Source organism: Podospora pseudopauciseta, assembly GCF_035222475.1.
Source record: "Podospora pseudopauciseta strain CBS 411.78 chromosome 7 map unlocalized CBS411.78m_7, whole genome shotgun sequence".
In the NCBI taxonomy this organism is placed as follows: domain Eukaryota; kingdom Fungi; phylum Ascomycota; class Sordariomycetes; order Sordariales; family Podosporaceae; genus Podospora; species Podospora pseudopauciseta.
Window position 1 is genome coordinate 3,324,366 of NW_026946667.1, and position 23,105 is coordinate 3,347,470.

The window sequence follows — 23,105 nt, forward strand, 5'->3', positions numbered from 1 at the left end:
CACTTCAATGAATTGACGAAGCTCGGCGCAGTGGTTGGAATTCAGCCTTGCCATAAAAAGACATCATGGATTCTGTTCCGGTACAACTGATTGCGAAGTGGTTCCTTGCATTGCTTGTTTCATTTGGCATGACTGTTCCGCACCCAAATCAAGATCCGCCACAGAGAGGATTGAGAACTATCACATCCGAGATTTACTATCCGGTCCGGAGACCGTGGTGACGTCGCATAGAAGACAAGGCATGATACCTGTCCGCCCACAGCCTTGTATGTATATACAGCACGAAACATACACACGGCCCCGTCTAATTGTTTATTTGACTGCCTAAAGCTTAGCTATCGTTTATCATATCCGGGACTAGTCACGCCTCTCCTTGTGCCATTAGACAGCTCTATTAATCCTTCATCCCAACTTTCAAAAGTCGGCCCCCACGGGGAAAGGAGAAAACGGCACTTGTGTTTCTGGAGCGTTGCACACTGCGGATGGATTTTCCCGAGAATCCTTCGGGAGCTTTTTAGATCTCGGTGACTCGAAGGTTTTATTTTTGTTGTGTTGCCATTGCATCATAGGCTGCGTGCGTGGTAATGGATTCAAGGCAATTCATGAGAAAGGTCCTCCATTATGAAGGATGACTCGGTGTACGGAAACCATGCGCTTTGCAGAATGATTGATATCAGTTGTTGATATACGGGCTGCATGGTTTAGTGAGACAAATACAAACCAGTCCTTTTTACTTTGACTCAGGCGAGGCCAGTGTTCAATGGGGAGATGGATTCCAATACCACCCACACAGGGGCGTCCTCCGAAGCTAGGTCGACCCCACGGCCAGAAAGCAACGGCCCGGAGCTTTCCTGGTGCATTGTAAGATACCTGTAGATCGTAGACATATACTCTTTTTGCTGGTAGCAAAAGGAAGGTGGATGACAAAGCCAGAGCCAAGAGGAGGCTCGGTAAATGTCGTACGACAGCAAATAAAAAGATCAGACGAAAAATGAGGACGAAACAATGTTTTCACCTCATCACCTGCCAGTATTACTCGAGGTGGCGTTTAGGCCTGATTGTGAGGTTTGCATGCAGGTGGCCCGGAGGCTAGGGATCACGCTCGACCGAAACCCGTGGCCGCCGACAACTGAACGCCGAAAATACCAGGCCTCGAAATGCGGCGATACTGGATATGTGGAGTTGAGCGGCAAAGGGGTGGCCAAGGAGAAGGCCGAGATTAAGCTACTGCGGGATTCCCGGCAGGAGACACGTTTTGTACAAGAAATGACGATGTGCCGCAGTGGTGCTGATAAAGCAACTAACGATTGTATCAGCCTTGCATAGTCCTTTTGAAACAGGTACAGCCTTCTTCCCCAGATTGTTTTGACATGAAGGTCGTACAGCTCCTGGAATCTTACATGCGTCCGGCCGAAGGACCGGAATGAGCTCTCGACATAGAGACTAGCAAAGAAGTGAAGGTGGAGAGTGGTTATTTTGAAGGATGATGATTTGGGGGCCGTTCTCTGAAGGCACTGACGTCATGGGCATGCGTGGCTGGATGCTCGCACTCGATGGAACTTGTTTTTCAACACCGCCCGCCAAAATCAATGTTTACTGGTGCAAGCAGACCTTTTGCTTTCTGGACATTTGATGACAGGAGCGGGCGGTGATGTCTCTCCCGATGGCCGGATGATAGAGCTGCAGCTCATCTCTGGGTATGTGGCTGATGGTGTGTTTGACCCCGCCGGTAGTCGGCTGAGACAATGCTTCATTCGAAACATGATAAGAGCACCGCATCGAAGGATGAAAGCATGGAAGCCAAACTGGCTTCGCCGCATCTCTACCGCTTCACCATTCTGAGCACCGTTCCACTCGGCTGGGAGAAATGAAATCCGTTGTGTGTCGGGGAAGCTGGTCCGGGGCACAGCGGTGCATTCCAGCATGTTGGGTCAGGGGTTGATTGGCCGCCTTGCCAATTTGGGAGTGGCATCGCCAGCATCGACAACTAACACGGCAACCAACGCCGGCGCTTCGAGGACGAGAGATGCTCCATGTTTTTTTGTTTTTGTTTTTGTTTTTGTGTAGGTGGCGTGTTCTTGGTGTTCGCTGCGTATTTTGACGAACATATTGCTCTCCAGGAGACCGGCACAACGGCCCAGGGCAAAAGGTTCGGTATGTGGACAAAGTCGGCATTCGTGCAGGTCAGTCAGCCCGGAGATAACTGCTCTGTCTGGTACTACCTGCTCGCTTGTGCGGGACGGGTTTGAAAAACAACGACCGGGCCGAGCAATCTGGTCCGGATCCGGGGGTCGCCCACGGAGGGGCCCTCCACCCCATTTTCTTCCATCGCCCGCCGTACCACCAACAAATCACCCTCGGGGCTTTCATGGGGTCAAAAGCTATTGGAGCTAATCTTCCATGATTATGAGGGTGACGGGGTTTGGCCCGCGACAGGTGTTTGATACCGCCGGTGTTGATGCATGTTGATAGCTTGGCAAACCGTCCCAACGCCGGCTGTTCCCCCGCTACTCCCGAGTGGCGCTCTTGACGCCGCAAATATCAAGAATAGCTGACCACATGGGCAGCTCCGAAACCCTCGTACGAGAGAGTCGGCTTTCCCGGGCGAAGAATATGGAGATCGGTTTCGGAAATATCGATGAATTTATCTGATGCATGCTGATGGCACATTTTCAGCCACTACCCGACTGTGCAAAACTTGACATGAGAAACGTGATGAATAGAGGTTGATTTGTGATCAATAGCAGTATCCGATGTCATTGGAAACAACAGTTGTATTCCCAAGTCTAAGCCAGGATTTGTGTCTCTAAACTATATAGAATAACAATGAACAGAATCAAAAGGCCTATGTTGAAGGAAAGTCGCGAATCGCCCATGCTGACATGGACGTGACAAAAATGTGGTATGATACAGAGCTCTCCCTCGCGGGTCACTTCTGTATCGATGCAGTATCTAACTAAAGCCTCTAAATCTCTGTCTATCGTGTATAAGTGCTGATCATAAGAATGCTCCGTGAAAGCCGTCTCGCCATGGAAATGCTGGTCATGTTGTACAAGTTCGTTGCGTCCTGATAAATGGTCAGCAAGATACCTTGAGCTTGTCAATGACAGATTTCAATGTGTGCAGCCAACGTACCATAATCATACAAAGTTCCGTCCCTCTAGAAGTTGACAAACTCGTACAACCTCCTGCAGTCCTCACAGTCCTCATAGCTGATGACTTTGAAAACCTTGTCGCGGCGACTGTCGAACCGGCATTCACCGTATATGTAGCGAGTGTAGACGGTGCAGGAGTAAGCTTGCCTACGAACTTTGCTCCGGTGCTGGCACGCATAGACGGTTTCCTCCCAGTTGCACATGGTTGCTCGTGTCGTGAGTGACTAGGTATCTACTCCTGTCTCGAAAGTGTGTCGGTGGGGGATGAGGTGTCGATGTTGACGATGGCGCTGGCTCAACGAGTTGAGTGGAGAGCCGAGTCGAGTAAAGAGGGATCTCGATGTGTGTGGTGATACTGGAGCAAGTCTGAGAAAGTGATGTGGGCGTCTGATATATATATCTGGTTATGGAGATGTTGTCTTGCAATTCAAGGTAGACTGGCAGGCCCCGGTACGGTTCTCAACTGCTAGCAATACAGTGCTGCTCTTCAAGGAGAGAAATCGAACTACACGGTGGGTGTCGATCTGGCCAACAAATAAGGCGGATTGGTCACGGAAGAGGAGGCTAGACAGGTACATTGTCTAGACAAAGCCTCCCCGATTCACACATGGCGGCCGTGCCTCAGTGAAGAATGCCTTGGAAGCCAAACCAAGACTGGGACGTACCTGACTACGGGTACACGAACTGGTGGTTGAAGACGTGGGATTTCGGCCAAGCACCCGGGCCGCTCGTGGCAGTGGTGGTACATACCACACTCATTTGGGAGCCGACAGGACACTAAATCGGCAGTGACTGTGAGTGAGTGCATCTCAAATCCCTGTTAGAGTAGGGAAGGTACGGCTACCACCTCGCGGCGCAGTTCCTGGAGTGGGAGTGTGGCTTCGCCTCCTTAACAGAAGTCGGTTGGTTTTGATGTGGGAGTACGAGAAGTTTCATTGGTGCATTTTAGTGCGTGGTTGGTGGCATTAAGCGCGACCTAGCAGGGGGGCCAAGTCTTCTTGAACTGACTGTGTGCTGTGCACTCAACCATGACACAAAGATATGCGCTGGATCCAAATTGACTACATTTATGGAAAAATGGAGTGCAAGATCAAACATGAGACTCGAAACCTGAGGCAAAGCACATCCAGCAAGGCGGACATGTATCTTGAGCAGGTGCTCATTAAAGTATGGAGAGTATCAATGTATGCCCATCGGCAGCTCGTCCTGTGACTCTGAGATTTTGAATTGTGATTCATTGAACGTAAACCATCCAGTGGCCTGTTGCCAGAAGAACTGCATTCTGCGACAAAATGACGCCTGAGCCAATACAGAAGAATATCATTGAGTCAAAGTGGTAGGAACAATAGAAGCGAATCCACTGCACGAGGCCACCTTTTCAGCCCTATGATCGGCAGCACAGTGGTGATCATATCTGTGCCGTTAGATTGGTCAACATGCGTTCCATTAGATCGGTATCAAGCGTGCAGCCTACCGGATTGCTTTCCCTTGAATCTAACCACCGAGCATCCCGATCTGGGTTCACATGCTTCAGTATTGGTGTTTTACGTCAAAGTTTGTGTCATGATCGGATCACTTCTGAACTTGGAAGCAAACAAGCAGGAGAACACTCGCCCATCTTCGGACTGTTAGTTCATGGCTTTCGAGTCCACCATCGTTTGCCCAACAGGATATGCATTCTCGCACGAGATTGGCTATGTCGACTACTTTTCACAATCTCCGAATCACATGTGGCGATCTTCATTCAAACCTGTGAGTTTGCACCATTCTCTACCGATGCCGTTGGCAGTCTTCAACTTTACATTGGCTCGCCAGCGTGTTTAGAATCCGTCATCGGATGCCTACCCCTTTCTTTCCTGTTGGACCCGACAGATCGGATCCCAGGCAAGAGACGACCAGGCCTCCTGTTTGAATTTCTTTGTACGGATTCTGTCTGGCTTCTAGACGACAGGAGACTGACTCAGGGTAGGTATGGCCGCATGTTGGGCCTGCCAGCGGGCGAATCAGTCGGACGGAGAAGTGCGAATATCCAATCATTTCAGAGGCCTTACACCAACGACCAGAGGGCGGTGCGTGCGCGCTATGCCTATTGCAGCATCATATGTCTGGGGCTAGTTGCAAAACCTTCAAGAGGGCTCCAAAAACAAAACTGAAGGCATGTGAATGAGGACCATGAGAAATGATGAAGATGCATATCACACAGAGTGTAAAAATATGCCTTGTTGGTTCGAAAACTCACATGTCTTGCCTGGGCCTGGTTCGTGACTGGACACATTGACTCGGTCGGCATTGTTGGTTGCGGAGGGCGGCCGCCAAGTCGGGACGGGCGATGCGCGGCCTGCGTCCTCACGGGATACGAACCGGTGATCATCACGGGGAATATTCACCGGGTGCGGAGTGGCTGGCGATCAAATGCAGGTCTGGAAGTTCACCTTCCCTATGCCGTGGGGAAAACTGAAGGGACCAAGTCACACATCAAGGCAGCTTCCCCTTTCTTGCCTGTTCTTGTGTGGCTACCTGGAGCAAGAAGCCAAAGTGAACACGGCATGACGTCTTGGAGCTATGACTTTGACTTAGGTAATTCTCTAATCTAAGGGAGGTAGCCGATGTTTCTACTGATTCGTGAGGTCATGGTGTTCTGCCCTGGGTGGCAACCCCTCACCAATTCTGGCTAAACCACAGAGCAGCATTTGCATATGCGATAATCCTTTGATAATATCCAGCGCGGGGTGATCATAGGAGATATGTAGCATAGGTATTCAAGTCGGCACGGCAGATAGTTCAAGTCGGTAAAGATGACACTGCAGTGAACGGTTATAAATGCTCTTGTAGTTATGTAGCAACGGAAACGTCTACCCGTACGCATTCTCAAGTATGTGGTCAAAATCATGTACCTCCTCGTAAACAAAAAAATCATGATTGCCTCTCGTCTTCTGTTGTCGCTTCTTCTCTCTCTTTCCGGTGTCTTGGGCCGTACGTTATTCTCATTGCCTGCCCAACCCCGTACCGAAATAGTTACTCACCGTTAACATCACACTCACAACAGAACGTTGCCAATGGTCCCATCTACGTCAATCTTCCGACCGCTACTCGGAGCTTCAAACCAGGCCCCAGCATACCCCCTCACCATCTGACCCCCTCTTCTTCCCCGCCACGAGCCCCTACCCATTCTACAACAACGCCATCCTCACCCCCCTCAACCAAACCATCCTCGCAACCACTCAAGTCCGCTCTTTACACACCCATTCCATCATCGACCAAGAGGGCTGCTCAAGCTACACCCGTCTAATTACCAACAACGCCATCTTGGCAGTGCAGATATTCTACGAATCCGCCACTAACACCGGGGGAGTGCCCCTCAGAGTTAAGGAGATTCACACTGTGTACTTCCTTGCTCCGGGGAACAGTACCGAAAAAATTCAGGCCAATGTGAAGAGAGAAACATGGCCAAGTTTCAGCAGGTCGGATCAAGATGCAAGATCGACCTTGAAGGGGGTATTTGATGCGTATTTGGATGCGAATGGCCCTGTCGCGTGGGCTGGCAGCTGTTCGATGCTTGATTCTGGAAAGGGTGGTGATCTCAGAGCTGGGCAGGGAGATCAGTGTGCGGAGCTGAGGCTGCAATTGAAAGAAGGTCAAAAGATAGAGCAGAGAATGTATGTGATTGACGAGTCTCTTGGCGCGGTGGCTGTGTCGGGGGTGGTGGGGGGAAAGGTGGCAGGGTTTGAGGGGAGGGTCGTGAATGGGAAGTTGGAGTATGTGCACCAGTTTGGTGACTACTACTCCTGATTGCGTGAGAGCTTGACGGTTTTGGAGACAGTGTGTCAAGTAACTGCCTACGTACCAAGTATAAAACTGGGAAATTCAGGGGTTCAGGGGTTCAGATGTTCGCGGGTGTGCTGGGGTGCAGAGGAGGTACCGAGACTTGTGAACCATTTAATGTCTCACATTGCCAGTCCGCTTAGTTAACCAAGCAAAGTCTATAGACAAATTCGTCGGATGCTAGATAGGCATTACCAACAGTGTTGGTCGGAAGAGGGCGATAAGGGCCCGGAGTTGGAGGTGGACTGCTCGCTGAGAGAGGCATACACCACGGTGGGTGCCTCACGGCCCTATCTGCACGTTTCTAATGGACGAAGGAATATACCGGGTACCTTACAGGACACGGTCAGATTCTGTCTCACGGGTGGGTCGTTCTATTACGTCTCTTTTAGAACTAACCGTTGATATCCGCTCCCTCCTGCACACCATCTCCGACCCAACTGACCCTGGCTGCCAGCTGCATGACTTATGCGCGTCATCAGCCCTATAAGGCTTGCCACGTGTCCAGCCGCTTCCAGTCATGCCATGCTTTTGCCTTCCTCACACCCGCAACACCCACATGTAAGCCCAACAAGTGCTGTTGGGTCGACCAATTTCCCCTTGATTGCTTGTGATCTGCGGCTGCGTGATAGCTTCGTGTGGGGGCGGTTGGTCCCGCAAATCGGCTTGAGATGACTGGTTTGGCTGTTGGCGATTTATAGACAAGGTACATGCATTACGTAGCTATGTATCTAGGCGGTTGTTGAAGGGATGCTTTCCGTGGAAGGCTATTGAACGGATTCAGGTGCCGTTGGTGCGTCCCAACTAAGACTAGGCATCTAGGCAGTGTAGTCAATGAGCTAAGCTGAGTCAAGCAGGCCCTGGGCTCGCCTCGGCTTACTTACTTTAACTTACTACTCGCTTTAAATTATAATATTAGTAATCTTCTTAGAAATAATGATGTTGGCTCAGTTTAATAAAGTAAACATTAATTTTTAACTATTTATAGTAATTAATAGTACGAAAAATAAATAACAACAAAGCTCTATAACTTAAAATCCATCTAAATATAAATACTCTATTATATAAAACGTTTCTTTATTTAACCTATATTATTAAAAGCTATATATAAATTTAATTTCATGAAATAAGCTCTTTATTTCCGAAGATATTTATAAGAAAAACAATCTGCAATTATAATACATAACTATAAATGTTTACTGAAGGTTATGCCCTATGTAGGCCTGTAAGTCGTGTATTGACATATAATTACAGTGCTCGCAACAGCGAAAGACTCAATACCTAGTACCTAAGTCTATATATACGAAGGAACTAGCTATGTTGTAGATAGTTCCGCAGTATGCAATACAAGTCACAATCGTTGGTATCTTGACTGTTGTGATTGAGACAAGCTATTGCTGTATACTGTTTAGCTGTACCGAAGCAAAATTGTTCAGAAGTGCCTTCGACCAGTATCCTTTTCAGAGGTTCTAGATAGAGGTTCGTCACAGAGGGCCTCACAGGGCCTCGCACTCCACAACGGGTGACGCAACTAGTGAAATGGTGAGAAAACACAAAACAACCACAACACCGCAAATATACCCTCAACAGGTCCCTGAATGAACACACCTGCGTGACAGTGACTCGCTCGCAGGCCGCACTTCACGCAGGACAAAGAAAAGACACTATGGGCTCGCAGGCCACATAATAAGCACCAGATTGGCCTGATCAGAGCGCCAGAATTGCCTGCACGCGTGCAAGGCACAAGATATGAAGAAATAAAGGTCGATGTCTTGTCTAAAATAGAATGTGCGAAGCAGACTGCTTTTTATACATGAGCCCTGAACCCCCCCGAATCCTCCGTGAGCCCCACTTCCTCCCTCATACCCTCAGGCCTGTGGCCGCACCCCAAACCATTAGCTTAGGCTAATATATAGAGGGCTCGGCTCAGCTCAGTTCACCATTAACTGAGCTTAGCTAAATTTAGCTCGCCTTATTATCTACACTGCATCTAGGTACCTAGCGACATTCACCATCGGATGGAACCGCAACACCACCTTGTTCTTTGTAAAATGCACGGTAGTTTGAGTGAAACTTATATAGGTAGATATGTGAGAAAAGTCAGTAACTTGACCGGTCAAACTCGTGGAACCTATTTGCCTCTTCAAATCAACACGAAGCTTCCCGTCACTGGCAACCTCTTAGCATTCACTTTCAGACTATGTACTCCTCCTGTACATGTATTGACGTTCAGTGAAGCTGAGCTACTGTATCTGGATTTCGTATCATGATTCTACACTGTTTTAGAGGGCGGAATGCGATGGTGTCCACACAGATAAGAACTCATAGCTCTAAAACGAGAACAATGACGCGACATTTATCCTACATAAGCTGCCCGTGAGAGCTATAATCTAGGTACCTAAATAGACTTTTCTTGAGGACCTTAATGACCAGAAAAAGCGCCGTGACAGCAAGACATTGAAAATCTAGATGAAATGAAAATCGCTCAAAATACCAGTCGCCCCACTAAAAATAGAAAAAAAATAGGAAACAAGCGCAGAGAAGGATATTGAAAATCAATCAACCGTCGAGGGTCGACTCTTTTCTTTCCAGCCGTCTGGCTATGAGACGCGAACAGAAAAGTTTCACTCGCCCTGCTTCGAGGAGTCTGACAAGACCTCAGGTTCTTCCTCCGAGGAGGCAGAAGACCGTTGATCATCTTCTCCCCACGAATCGTGCTCCAAGGTTGACTGAGATGCCGGGCTGTTCGTGCCTGAACTGGCCCATGCTTGGTCTACCAATCCATAGAAACCAAGACCTCCATATACATGACCCGAACACGGCTCGCCAAGAACATCCCGGAACGAATCTAAATCGGCGTTATCGAGAGAGGAGTAGATGTTTGGACGTGGGAGCTCTTCTTGGCCCTGTATCGCGCCATTCTGTAAGGCAAATTTGTGCATATCTTTGCGAAGGGTGGCAAGAGTGGTGGTTCCAAGGCCTGATGCTGAGTCTACCCCAAGAAGGTGATGGTATAGAGCCCCCAGACCAGCTGCCCACATCTTGATAATATGCTCATCCCCCGTTTCACGATGCAGATGAGGATTTGCAGTCTTGATCTGAACAATGCGGGTTGTCTGGGAAGCATTGGGCAGATTCGCGGATGGGATCTTGTTTCTCAGGAGCGGCTCAATGTACTGAAACGGCTCGATGGCATACCCGTTTGCCATCCTCATCTTCAGCGCCATCTCCATGGTCATGGCGTGCTCCCCAGCGTTACCCGTCGTGATGAACTCGTCCTGCTGTCCCGCTTTCGCAAACAGCCTGTTTAGAAACGAGTTGATGATGCGAGAACTTCGTCCTTGTTGGACGAACTCAATCCGACCAGTGCTCGCGCTGTATTTGGGCTTGCTAGCCCATGAGATGCGGACCATAACATCTTCATGCTCTGTACCACTTTTGGCTGCAGAGCGTTGTGCTAAAGCAAACCCACCAGCGTACGCCTTGCAGTATTCCACCACGGAGCCTGGAATGCGATTATCGGCGTCGATGAAGCCAATGTACTGGTGGTGTGGGAAATAGGACTTGGCCATGGCAATGCCCAAATACATCCCCTCTCCTTTCCCGTTTCGTATTCTCCCGGAAGCTGTATCTAGGATCTCGGGGACTCCTGCTTCCTTAAACGCCATTGCGGCGCCGGGATATTGCTGGTGTACAAAACACCCCTCCCTACCCCAAGCACAGCATCCTGCCAGCATTCTTTCTTGAGCCTCCCAACCGTTCTCTCCGTGCTTGTGAGAACAGTTCGACACCAAGATCACCGCGCAGCGGCTCGGGATGCCCGCGATCACCCCCCTGATGACGTCGACCGGCTCATCTTTGCAAGGCACGACAATGACCAATTTTTCGAGGATCCGGTCTAGCTCGTCTGGAAACACGGCCACGGTACTTTCCGCATCGTGATCAGGATCCTGGTTGTGTTGGGGCCGCCTTTGTGACTGATGCCCCGTCCTACTCAAACCGGACAGTTCCGATGCGCCATAGAGGCGGTTGTCCCTGTTGGTTGGTCGCGGCTCCAGTTCGACCACCTCCATCTGGGGCATAATGCACAGCGGGCCGAACGGCCGACTCCCGAGTGGTAGGGTGTAGCGCATTGTGGGTTGATGTCATTGATGTGTGGCTCGAACGTTTGTCATCGATCGCGAATCGAAGTTGTATTTCCAGAAACGAAGAAGTGTTGTCCGGGGCCGAGAAGATATGCCGCTGGATAGGTAGTTTAAGAAGAAAAACAGATGGTCTGGCTGGAGGTCAGTCAGTCTTTAAAGAAAAAGATTGTCCAGGCTGGTGAAAGGGCTGTCTTGAATGGTACACCGGCCGGTAACACATACGTCGGTTGAGCAGTGCTTCCGCAACAAGGTCCGAGGGGTGATGCAATTTGATACCGCTTCCGGGCACGTTGTCGACGATATATATACACACCTCCCAGGAAAGCATCGGCTTGCGAATGAAGCAATTCCAAAAGCTCACCGAACCTGGTTTGTGCACATGGGCCAACGAAAAGATCACGAGTAGTTTCTCACGGGTCTGCGAGCACGCGGCGCAACAATGAGCGGGCCTGGAAAAATTCAGAAGAAACATTCGGCTGGGTTGATTAGCAGGGGAATCGTGTGGTCATTGTGGGTTGGTTGTACAGAACCACCAGACAACCACTATGGAGTTACGGACAGCGAAACCGACTCCAAGTGCGTGCAGGATTGCTGGTTGCATAATGGACCCAAGCTAGTTTCACACGGACATCTTGGTCATCATCATGGTCGCACACACGCGGCAAGATGGAGGGGGAGGGGTTCATGAGGCTATGTATATTTTGGACCCGAGGGCTTGGTTCATCAGACCGATCCCGGCCCATAAAATAAATACTTGCCCCTGAAGAAGCAGAGCCTCTCTTGTGATTGGCATCAGCTCTGCTGGGCTTGCGGTTTCTAGTTAGCTTGCTTACTCCGACGCCCCGGAAAAAGGACAGCTAACGAATACGACAGGCATGTCCACCAACAGCCACGGCCGTCACATCTGCCAGTGTCTCACAAACTCCTCCCTATCACTAGCAGAGCATCACGACGTCGAAAGTCGGATAATTCCTATCTGGGACGTGTTGAGTTAAGGTGGCCACTAACGCCATGTTACCTAGTCAGGGGTCGATAGTAAGCTGCTGAGACGCTGTTGGCACACAGTCTCGCTCCCATCTGATCCACCTTCCTGCTTGGACATGCTATTCCCGGTTTCTTCTGAAAAAATATCAAGAAAAAGCAGTGGCTAATTTCCTAACCCTTGGGGCAATGAATGACGTGCTACACAGGCCCGCCTGGCTACTAGCACACGAGCTCAGCTGCCCTGGACTTCCTTAGCTTGCGTTTGGCGCCACTTTTCTTTGCAACAGATGAGACATCTAGAAGTGAGTGGCACCTCCAGCTATCAAGGTACCTGTATACCTGACCCTTGGTCTGTCAGGTGCATGTTGCAAGCTGACTAGTACTGAAGCTTGGATAGTTACACTAGATAGCCTGGAGTACCGAAAGTAGGTCATCTTGGCGAAGCCCTTGCTGAGCCTCGCCTGTCACACAATATAGAAAAAATATAGGCGTGCTCGGTACATGCCTACCTATGATCTGATTCCAAGCAGGAAGTGACTATGTGCGTCTGATTGCATATAATAGTTTCACTATACCTTGAATTGCCGTGACCGAATGTGCGAAGCGACATGGTCAGGAGACCCCCAACGATTCGCACTGGCCATCTGGGATCCTCTTGTTTTGTTTATGGTCGATGGGTGGAGATTAAAAAGGCCCACCTATCGCGCTCCCACGACTCAGGCTGGGACACAGACGCACACTTGCAGTTCTACAAAGACAACCCGGCCAATTATCGTGGTATAAGTGTAGGTGGGCACTAGTTCCAGAAGGATGTGCAAGTTCTGACGTATCGGCGCGCATGTATTTCCAACCGGGCCGCGCGCAGCTAGCCGTTCAACTGACAACAGTGTTAGTTGGTTTCTGTTCCCGGCCGATCGTTCGAAGATGTATCTTGAAGACACATCACGGCAACCCTCCATAGGTATACATGGTCCCCAGGCCTTTCGAGCGTAACCTCGTCACCTGAGCTTTGATCACTAAACAGGAACTAGAGTTAGCTAGTTATCACATAGCTGCCCATTATGCTTGCTTACAATCGTACCTTGGCCGTAACAACAGGAGAGAAGGCAAGAGGCCATATCTTCCTGATGTCGTTACAAGTCAACAGCCAACGAGATGGCGTCTTTTCACGTGCACTGGCTGGTATGCCGGTTGGGCACATAATCACTATCAGCCCCCGAAAGACCCGAAAAGCAGCGCTGTTCGGGCAAGCTCTAGGCTCCAAGATTGGTCGGCAGCAACAGCGCCCCAAATCTGCATTTACCGTCGGCATTTCTTGGCCATCCCCTCGTTATCTCACATAGCGCGGTAGTTCTCGTCACATTTGTTGCCCGAGCTGCCGGAACCGCAAGCGGGTCTTTCCCCCCACACGAACTGCAGTGAGCAGTCCTTATCACACCCGACTCTCCACACCTCCGCAAGACGTACCGGACTCTACTATGTACGGTAGGTGATTTTGGGCTTTGCGAGAGCGAAGAGAGCCGACGTGGTGCGCTACCCACCTAACCCAGAAGGTCTTTTCATGGCGGGAAGCTCAGTTAGGAAAACCCGTGTGCTGACATCTCCCGAATTCGTCAGACCATTTCGTCACAACTAGAGAAATGACAGCGAGGGACATGGCTGCCGAGTCCGAGATCTGCGATGGCTGAGGTGAGGCAAACACGATGCCTGGATAAGGTACCTTACTGTTGGTGATGCACGAAAACAATCCCGCATTTGAGCCTTCAAGACCTTTCGAGAAAGTTTAGCAAGCCTTGTTTCTCGACCCTACACCCCTGAATCGGAAGACTTTCTGCGCAGACTGCAGCCCATCACATTTTACACACGGTGGCACATGAGTGCACACGTGTCGTTGGATCGAATCGGCACATGCACGCACATACGCACTGACAGTCTTCGCTACCAGTCCACATGGAGGTCTGGTGTCTCAGTCTGTTCTTGGCTGGGACATTTCCTGAGGAATTGCGAGCTGGGAATGACGCCACCAAATGCCCCGTTGTTTCCGCGCCATTCACCGTCGACTTGACCTCTATTACTGGATTGGCCGCCAGGTGAAGACATTGGCAAGACATTCATTCCCTTGGTGTCCTGAAGGAACAAAATGTGCCGATATCATTCATCCCGATCAGCATCGGCAACCACTAATCTTGTACGAAAGAAATCGGGTTCAGGAAGATGATTCGACAATATCTTCCACACGTCCGGACGTATCGCATATTCCTGCGCCCGGTTGTGGGCAAGCCTTCAACAACTTGCTCACCGACTTGACCGGTGGCCAGTCACCGTCGCACAGGTCACGACATCACAGAGCCAAAGAGTTTCCTTGAATGGTCGACTAGTACAAACCAAGGCGTCTGTTATTGCGCGGTGTATTATATCGTTCCCGAGATATTGACTCCCTGGAGACGTAGCGCAGTAGAATGTTGTTGGGGGTCATTGACTCGAGTCTGATATCGGCATGGAATACCTAGTACCAAGCAGTGAAATCCAATGGTGGCTTCCGGCCTCGCTATCTATTTCCTGACCTTGAAATTCTCTACTAGGCAACTAGGTACCTTATCATGCACATGATTGTGTGGTCAGGTTGGAGCCCAGGGAAATGCATATCGAGGCGAGAGATTGGACCTTCACAGTAACAGACAGATTGATTTCAAAGTATAGAAGTACCTACTGTACCTAATCTTCGATATGAATCGGGCCTTAAAACGTATGCTAAACTCTGAAGCTCTTACAGGTCTGAAAGAGGTCTGGAAAAAGTCTGTAACAGCCAGGCTCACTGTCAACTGCCCGCTTGAAGGTGACTGTACGCCAAAGATAAGGACCTCGAACTAGCGAGAAAATAATTAAGCGTTCCTATGCTGAGTGGCCCACCCTCCTTCTTAATAAGAACCAAGTGGACAGGTGATTGGAGTGCTGGGATTATGCTAAGGATTTGATGTCCAGGGCCGAGTAGTGGTAGCATTCATGACAAGCTATTCTGGCACCATCGTGGCCGAATGTGGTTCAATTCTTAAGTTGCTGATTCAGAACCAAGTCTCTCCGCTATTCAATATAACGTAAGTACTATGTACAAACAAATATGGAGTAGGTAGGTATCTTTATCATACTTGATGTTGCTCTGCATTTCTTCTCGTCTATGTGCACCAGGACACTACCGGCCCTTGAGGTCTTCAAAGTAAAGCCCATACCACCCTCGCAGCCAGCCCTACTTTGAATCCCTTTCAGGGCGTCCGGTATTCTTCAGTGTAATTGCAGTGCTGTCTTCCTTTCTTACCTACCTTTCTTTGCTCAGACAAGCTCGCCCAAGATCTCACATGGTCTTGACAGGTACCGCCAGCATTAATTCAGTAACACCACATCGCAAAGAGTGTAAATAAACCATCCATCATGTTGCTTCATCACTCTTTCCTCAGGTTATTTTGCTGCTGCCTAGAAATTCTCCAGCCACCCTCATCAGCAGAAAGCTCTTCAACGCCCCTGATAACCGAGCGGCCCCAACCACACCCTCCATCCAGGACTCAATGTAGCCAAGTGGCTGGCTATCACCGCAACTCAACCAAGAGTCCAAACGAGCTCTTATCCGTCCCTCCATGGATGACCTCAGCGCTATTGATGGTGTCAAAATCCTTTCCCGAAGTCGGAACACAGCGTCACAGATCCGCTACCCTTCCGTCGGTTTCCGACAACGTCTTGTCGAAAAGGGTGCAGTGCCTTAGGCAGAGTTATGCGGTCTGTGTGTTATCAGATGTGATACTGGCTGCATACCCGTCATCCTTTCTTGTAGTTCTGATGCCATTTCACTCTGATCCATCATCGGGAGTGTGACCCTCTACCGGTGTTCCCTACAGCGGCCAACAGAAACAGTTGGGATAGTGCAGCCGAAAATCTTGAGCTTTTCGTAGACAAGGTTGCTATCAATAAGGAAAGTTCTAAATATGCAGGGGCTTTCTGACAGGTACCTATCTTGATTGACACATGCAACGGTGTGCAACATGACCTTGACTGGCAAAATGAATCCCTCCAAGGTACCCAAAGAAACCCCGAAAAGCTACCGAGTACATCAAGTGACCGATAAACTCGCACGCCACTCGAGTACGCATGTATTGCAGGTAAGGAGACACAAAAGCACGGCATTGAGAAAGGCTCGAGGGCAAGGGAAGCTCCCAACAACACTACAAAAGCCACGGGTCGCGGCGTTGTGTTTATGAGTCATCACCAGCAGGATCAGAAACCAGCGACCGAAACACGAAGCAGGTAAAAGTCCTATGAGATAGAGACTCGGCTTGTCGTTTATGTATACAGACCTCAAGGTACTTGAATGGCTCTGATTATCTTTTATCATTCGAAGTACCTTTTGAGAGCTACATAAGGTACCGTCTCTTCTTTTCACCAATTGTCGAGGAGGTACATATAGCCACACTGAGGAAGCCCTGATTAGAAGAAGGAATCTGAAGTTGAAGAAGCAAAAATACAAAATTATACAGACACAGCACCTCCATCCAAAGGACTGAGCGTAAATAAAATAACCCGACACCGCACTCACCTGGGTATTTTCCTCATTAATTCGCAGAAAATACCCGATTCAGGCCATACAGTCTTCACACCTTGAGCCTTCCAGTTAAGGTGGTGCTCGAGCCTCACACTGAAGGGACCAACAAGTTCTGATTCTCCTAAAACAGGAGGGCATTGACATGATTCTGAACCGATGCGCTACCTGGAATGAGAATACCAAGACTAGCGTTAACACCGAACTGTTACTCCCGAGGTGTTCAAGCTCCCAAGTCACAGCACACCAGCGTGTTTCTATTTTGGGATATCGTAAGTGTAATCTGGGTGCTCCAGGCGCGAGACTTTCGAAACTCAACTTGATATAAAAGCAGAAGCTGAATGTTGTTCGATACCGTACCTAGGGAGTGTTGAACCTGAACCATCAGCAAGGCTGAGGATCGGCGCATTGGAAGACGATGCTTCCGGCGTTAAGAACTGTCAAGAGAATCTGCATCACAAACCATCAGTGGAGTGTTGACCGCCATACTTTAGTGACACATCACCTGCCCAAATAGCGATGCCGCTAGAACAGTTCAGGCATGAAATCGAAAAAAGCTCTCAGGGAAAGGGGTAATGCCCAGAAGTTGAGAAACGGCGCACTGTCCAAATGACACGTCGAGGAACACCCGGGCCACGCCCGGCCGGAGCAGCACAGCACGCGACCGCCGATGCCATCGGTCATTTCGGCAGCGCCGTTGCGGGCACGCCCACTCACCGGCGACATGTTTCCACGTGAACCTATGCATGATGCACAGTCCTTTCGCTTCCCTCACGCTGCATCCACCCTGTAACAAATCCTCACAAAAACCGGAAGCAATTTCGCCGGTTTTTTTGGTTCCCTATGCCTTTTTGACACAAAAAGTTACCCGCCAGTTTGGTTCACCGCATTTCAACCCAGAACATCATGTTTCAAAAAACCCCTCCCCCCTTGCTAGCCCAAGAGATCAGCAGGAACGGCACCATACTCGCAAGCTTTGCAGATTTAGGTTTAGCTCCCTCACTCTCCCAAAGTCTTGGTGACCTTTTGTCTTCTCCGAGCCGTCAGACATGCAGTAAAAACAGAAAACAAAACCCCCCAAAAAAGGCGGGGTGGGGATAGGTGTTTGTGGCTGACCAACAGGGACGATTCCGTTTTGCTTGGTCCTTTGAGACAGAACAAGACCAACAAACATGCCATGCCAGTTGGGAGATGTACACTAAGACAGTTCTAGAAGTAAGTGGTGAGAGCGTGATAGGCAATACCTAACAATAGGCATTCTATTTATTGTTTTGGCAGTTAGGTTAAGAGGGCCTACAGTGCTATTACTCTACCAAGCACTTGCGCGAAATATCTGTATAAACTTTATATGTATAACATCTGTTTGTTACTGAGATTTTGCTTTAAAAGTTTACTAAAATAGTTAATTTAATTTGAAATAAAATAAAAATTAATCGGAAATTGTTTTTTATATAAATTGTTTTAAGATAAATAGAAAGCGTTAAAAATAGTGTATATTAAGTAGCAATTATATATATATATATAACCCTAGAAATATTACACTATATCTACAAATATATTAAAAATGCTATAATTAGAATTCTTTGATTATTCTCATAATATTAATAGTTTCCGTCTACGGTAATTTTTTCAACTTAATAATATTTAACTATTAAACTATAAGAATATATTATTTTAAGCTAGCGTTATATACAAAGTATATTTGTAACTATTATCAAATTGGTAACTGAAACTAATAAAGTTATAATAATACTTTCATTATTTAATTTTATATTAATAGTATATAGATTTATTTTTTCGAATTTTACATTTTAAACTAAAAAAACATATTTAATATTTAAATGTTAAGAGTTACTAGTAGCTTATATATAGATCTTAACAGAAGAAAATTTATTTAAAAATATTTAAATTTTATTAAATAAAAATCCCTAAAAGTCTGCAGCTTTAATCTACTATTTTTAAGCTTTTGAACTACTTCTAAAATTCTTCGTGGATTATTTATACCCTTGCTTGCTTCAAAATTACATTGGAGTTTAACAAGGTTTTATATGTAGATTTTGTGTAAGTGCCCAGTCGCGCAACTGCTCTGTCAGTCTACCTAGAGCACAAGCATTAGCTAGCTGAGCCTAGTTTAGTGTAGCAAAAAAGTTCCAGAACCCAAGAAAACAAGACAAAGTTACGACTGGGCTGAGGAGGGCCTTTTTGGCACGAGCTTGTTGTTGCCTTCTGGGGAGATCGGACGTCTTGGCCGATGACGGCACGGTCAGAGCGACAACACATCCTCGCCAGGCTCTCGGCTTGTGTGAACAGAGTAAATGATCAAGTATTCTATTTCGCCCATGAGAGAAGCAGGGATCATCCTCTGCTTTCTCATGTCTGCTTAATGGACCTCTCCCAGCTTTTGCCCCGACAATAACCATCTCTTTCGAGATTGGTGATGCCGCCAGCCATGTCCCCTCCCATCTTGCTAGCGGCATGATATAAACAAAGCCAAACGAAGATTAACAAAACAAGGGGAATATGTGAAAAAGCCAAAAACCCGAAAATGTTTTGCCCAACACCGCCGCTTGCCTTTTGCCGCAAATGGATAATATTATACACACGTCTCCACCGGCCCCCATATAACAGCCCTGTTCATATGTAACCACCGACGACGTTAAAAACAAGACGTGAAAAAGGAAATGGTTGTCAGGTCATGACACAGGCGTGGGCAGGAAAATCATCTCCTTCCAACGGTGGCACCTCCACCGCTCCCAAAACAGAAATAGGCAGCAAAACGCAGAACCGAGGTATCCAAGCGACGACACAAAGGAAAATCCCCCATCCATGGGTCAACAACTGCTCAGAACTGACGTCTGGAAAGTCAAGTTCATGCCCTCTGGGCCTGCCTCTCCTCCTATGGGGCCACCTCCTGCACCCAAAGGACTTGGAGCCCGTTTCCTGCCCCTTCCTGAGCCAGATCTTCTTCCCATCAAGCCATCCAACAGCCGGCCGTGATCTGCCCAGCCAAACGATGTCCCGCCTCCTCCATGGCCATGACAATGTCCGTGGTCGTGTCCCTCCAAGCCGTAGTACAGCCCGTGATGCTTGGTGCTGCTCGTTAATAAATGCAAACCCTTGCACTGATTTGCAACGCCCTGTTTGACAAGGTTCTGGATTGACCTCTCACTCCCATCAAAAACATTGGCATAGGGGAAGATGATGCTCCTCTCGCTGACGAGTTTGCTCTGATCAAAGGCCCCTTGCTCCAGCAACAACACGGCGCAACGGAGATAGCGAGCTTCCATGTGGATGTCGGATCGGACATCGGTTCTCTGGATGGCGTATTTGACCAGCTGGAGAGGAGTGTTGCCGCAGTTGTTGAACACGTTAACATTGGCACCTTTTCCACAAAGGAACTGGACGGCGGTCACAATGCCGAACTCGGATGCGTAGTGGAGTGCTGTGTTGCCCTCTGTATCCCGTTTCGCAAGGAAGGCGTGAAGTTCAAAGTCTGGCGCCTTCGAGGCCGTCTCGAATATGGACTCTAGTTTCTTGTTCAAGTCTGTGTCGGCAAAACCCGTTCTTCCCGCAGCAGCCCGGCGCAAAAGCTTCATAATCGGTGATCTACGGACGTGCTGGGCTGAACTATCGTTGGGGTCATTCATAGTCATGACTTCTTGGTGGTGGTGGGGTAGCGAGTAGAGACTGTCGGATCCGCAAGTCGAGTTGTCGCCCGTCGATGGGGCCTTTGAGTCGGAGAATTCGGGGAGGTACCGACGAATGAACTCGACTTCGTCGCCAAATATTCTGGCTAATTTAGGGGCCGTCCTCTCCAGATTCCGCCTCACGCTGTGCCATAGCCTCTCTCCATCTGCCGCCTTGCTGGCAACCAAAAACCGAGCAGCACCGTGTCCAACTTCGCGAAATACGTAATACAATGTTTCGATCGGGAACTCCTCCTTGGCGACAATGTGGTGCAGGAATGTGTGCTTCTCGCCGTCTCGAAGACAAAAGTCAAATCCCCTGGACCGCAAGACACGTATGAGGTTCAGGAAAGACACCGGTCTAAGTCTGGGTTGGCTTGGTGGAGCGTAGACATGAAGAAATGTTTCTCCCCGTTGGTTGACCATTTGAAGATCGTCCGTATGCCTAATGATCAGTAGCAATAGCGAAACACGCGCACCCCACCGCGCAGCCACATGAAGTAGCGAGTTGCCATACTTGTCCACCATGTTAGCCTCTTCATCTGTTACCGAGAAGTTGGTAAACGCCGAGTTCTCGGTTGCTTGTGCGTCAATGGCCCTTGATAACCGCTCGTGAACACACACGGCGCCTGTCCTGTCCTCATCATTGTAATAATTAGAACAGCACATGTCAAGCAGGGCCTTGTTGAGTTCTTCCGTGGTTGGGTTTACTGTCGAGTATTTCGGCTTGAAGAGACCGTTGGTGGCCTTGGTTCCCTTGAACGGCTTGCGGGGCTTGTCTTGAAGTGAGGCCAGAAACTCCTCCCGTGTCATCTTGCTCAGCGCTGTGTTGGCCCCCATGTTGTTCAGGTTGATGCGCCTCGACGACGCTGAAGAGGACGAGCGGGCCAGACTCGATATGCCTGACGAGATGCTGGAAAGAACCGAGGCCCATGATCTTCGTTTGGCCGATGGCGTGAGTGAGGATGCGCGTGACGGCGACTTGTCTCGCATGTAGGTATCGGAGGTGTCTGGGGAGTCGGCTGAGCTGGCGCTGGCAATCGCCAACGGCGATGAGTCGGGCGAGTCGGACTGTTTGATGGTGACGCTGGTATCCGAGCCCTCAGCGTAAAACCCGGTCTGCGCGTCAGAGAACACTGAGGCACTCATGGGATCGGGAAAGCTGTGTGATCGCGCTGCTTCTAGCCGTTGGCGGGCCCTCCTGTTCCTCATCCGCCGCTCCTCCCGAACCGACCTCAGGAAACGAACTCTGACGAGCATGGTGGTCATGTCTCTGGGCCTCCAATCATCGATTCGACGATCTGGTAGCAAGTTTTTGAGGTGCTTGTGAGTGTTGCGCTGCCTGTGACACAGTCATGTCTTGTTAGCCACACCTTGGCCGCCATGCATGTCATGGATAGGGGGTGCGCACCTGGGATCAAACGTGCCATCTTTGAGGCGCTCAAGGATGCGAACGAGTGGTAATTTTTCGCTTTGTGTACAGACATAGAGGCGCAACAATTTCTTTTGCTTTTCGACCGGCCATGGCTTTTCGCGGCGCCCTCGTCGGATGGCCGGTTTCCCATTGCTGCTGCCAGCAGCCGTCTTGACGTCGGCCATCCTCTGTCCAGTCCTCTCTCTCGGCCGCTGGTTCGTCTCAAGCACAGTTCGTCCGTCTGTCACTCCTTCTCCACCTGATGTTTGAGTTCCAGTTTGCGAATCGTAAGTTTCAATGACTTCAGTCTCGACCCCAGGTCTGAGGAGGATCGGCTGCGAATGATTGTCAATCTCGACCATCCACACTCGGCAGCCTCGTCGGGGATCCCTGGTAGTCGCTGCTGTGTTCGGCCGGTCTGGTTGTGGTCGGACAGGCGGTGTTAGTGTCGGGTAGTTGAGGATTATGGCACGGGGGTATATTGACGACGATAGCAACGGGAGTATGTGTGACGATGAGGCTTTCGGGACTGGCTGCAGTTTAAGACGCTCAGCTTGAGATTCCAGTGGTCCCAGAGGCCAAAACTGGTGCGTTCTCGCGGGGACGTAGCTTTCCCCAATCGGTTCTAGAAGGCTGCCAGGCCCAGTCACCGGAAGTGAGCCTTGGCTGCTGTGGGAAGTCCCCCTCGCTACTGTACACGCCGGAATGGCGAAATGGAACCCCCGCTCTGCCCCAGAACCTGGATCCTAATTTCCACCACTGAAGCACCACTGTGCTGAGCTGAGGTAGTGAGCCTGCCGGACCGGCAGTGATAGAGACCTATGATGCTACCGGTATTTGTCACTCGAAGCACTGTCCGAGCGTGTTTGTCGAGCTATCAGGTGACTAGTGATTTGGTAACAGCAACTGGACCTCCTGGGAAGAAGAAAAGGAAGGATTATGGTGTGGGGAGAAGCTGACCAAATGCCGGCTCGTTTCGCATCCCCTTGCGATTCCATTCGTCTTGCTGTCCTTCCATTGCAGGTTCTGCGCAACTGCAACCCCCGCCAAACGGGACAACAGCGAAAGAGGCATGGCTCAGGCAAGGCGACAAGGGCGAGGGTCGCTGTGGTGTTGACAGGCTCTGGCTGGGCGAGATGGTTCCTGGCATGACCGTCCCTTGGCAAGTGTTGGCACGCCTGGCAGCTGTTGACGCTGGTTTGGCAGGTTACACGAGAACTCCAAGCTGGGCCAATCAGCAGCCAGTAATTGCATTGCTGCGCCCCACAGGGTCCGAGCACATTGCGATTGGGACCTCACTTCTCCTTTTTCGGA

At 49.5% G+C, this 23,105-nt stretch overlaps 5 protein-coding genes across 5 annotated transcripts; 1 reads left to right on the plus strand and 4 right to left on the minus strand.

Moving 5' to 3' along the window:
* Positions 1-2,761: 2,761 nt before the first annotated feature.
* Positions 2,762-3,358, minus strand: QC763_700497 (uncharacterized protein; the record flags this gene model as incomplete). The annotated part of the gene is made up of 2 exons (XM_062915057.1): positions 2,762-3,067; positions 3,173-3,358. 2 exons carry the CDS (start codon positions 3,356-3,358, stop codon positions 2,978-2,980), a joined length of 276 nt encoding a protein of 91 aa, XP_062762305.1. The 3' UTR covers positions 2,762-2,977.
* A 2,712-nt stretch (positions 3,359-6,070) lies between these two features.
* QC763_700495 (uncharacterized protein) lies at positions 6,071-6,944 on the plus strand (the record flags this gene model as incomplete). Its single annotated transcript, XM_062915056.1, has 2 exons — positions 6,071-6,128; positions 6,202-6,944. 2 exons carry the CDS (start codon positions 6,071-6,073, stop codon positions 6,942-6,944), a joined length of 801 nt encoding a protein of 266 aa, XP_062762306.1.
* Positions 6,945-9,601: 2,657 nt separating this feature from the next.
* Positions 9,602-11,110, minus strand: QC763_700490 (uncharacterized protein; the record flags this gene model as incomplete). Its single annotated transcript, XM_062915055.1, has 1 exon — positions 9,602-11,110. The coding sequence occupies one exon, from the start codon at positions 11,108-11,110 to the stop codon at positions 9,602-9,604; it is 1,509 nt and encodes a 502-aa protein (XP_062762307.1).
* A 5,095-nt stretch (positions 11,111-16,205) lies between these two features.
* On the minus strand, positions 16,206-16,487 carry QC763_0112400 (uncharacterized protein; the record flags this gene model as incomplete). The annotated part of the gene is made up of 1 exon (XM_062906497.1): positions 16,206-16,487. One exon carries the CDS (start codon positions 16,485-16,487, stop codon positions 16,206-16,208), a length of 282 nt encoding a protein of 93 aa, XP_062762308.1.
* A 2,487-nt stretch (positions 16,488-18,974) lies between these two features.
* Positions 18,975-22,891, minus strand: QC763_700480 (uncharacterized protein). Its single transcript, XM_062915054.1, has 2 exons — positions 21,789-22,891; positions 18,975-21,719 (listed from the first exon to the last, which is right to left on the minus strand). Exons 1-2 carry the CDS (start codon positions 22,151-22,153, stop codon positions 19,523-19,525), a joined length of 2,562 nt encoding a protein of 853 aa, XP_062762309.1. The 5' UTR covers positions 22,154-22,891; the 3' UTR covers positions 18,975-19,522.
* Between the last annotated feature and the right edge of the window lie 214 nt (positions 22,892-23,105).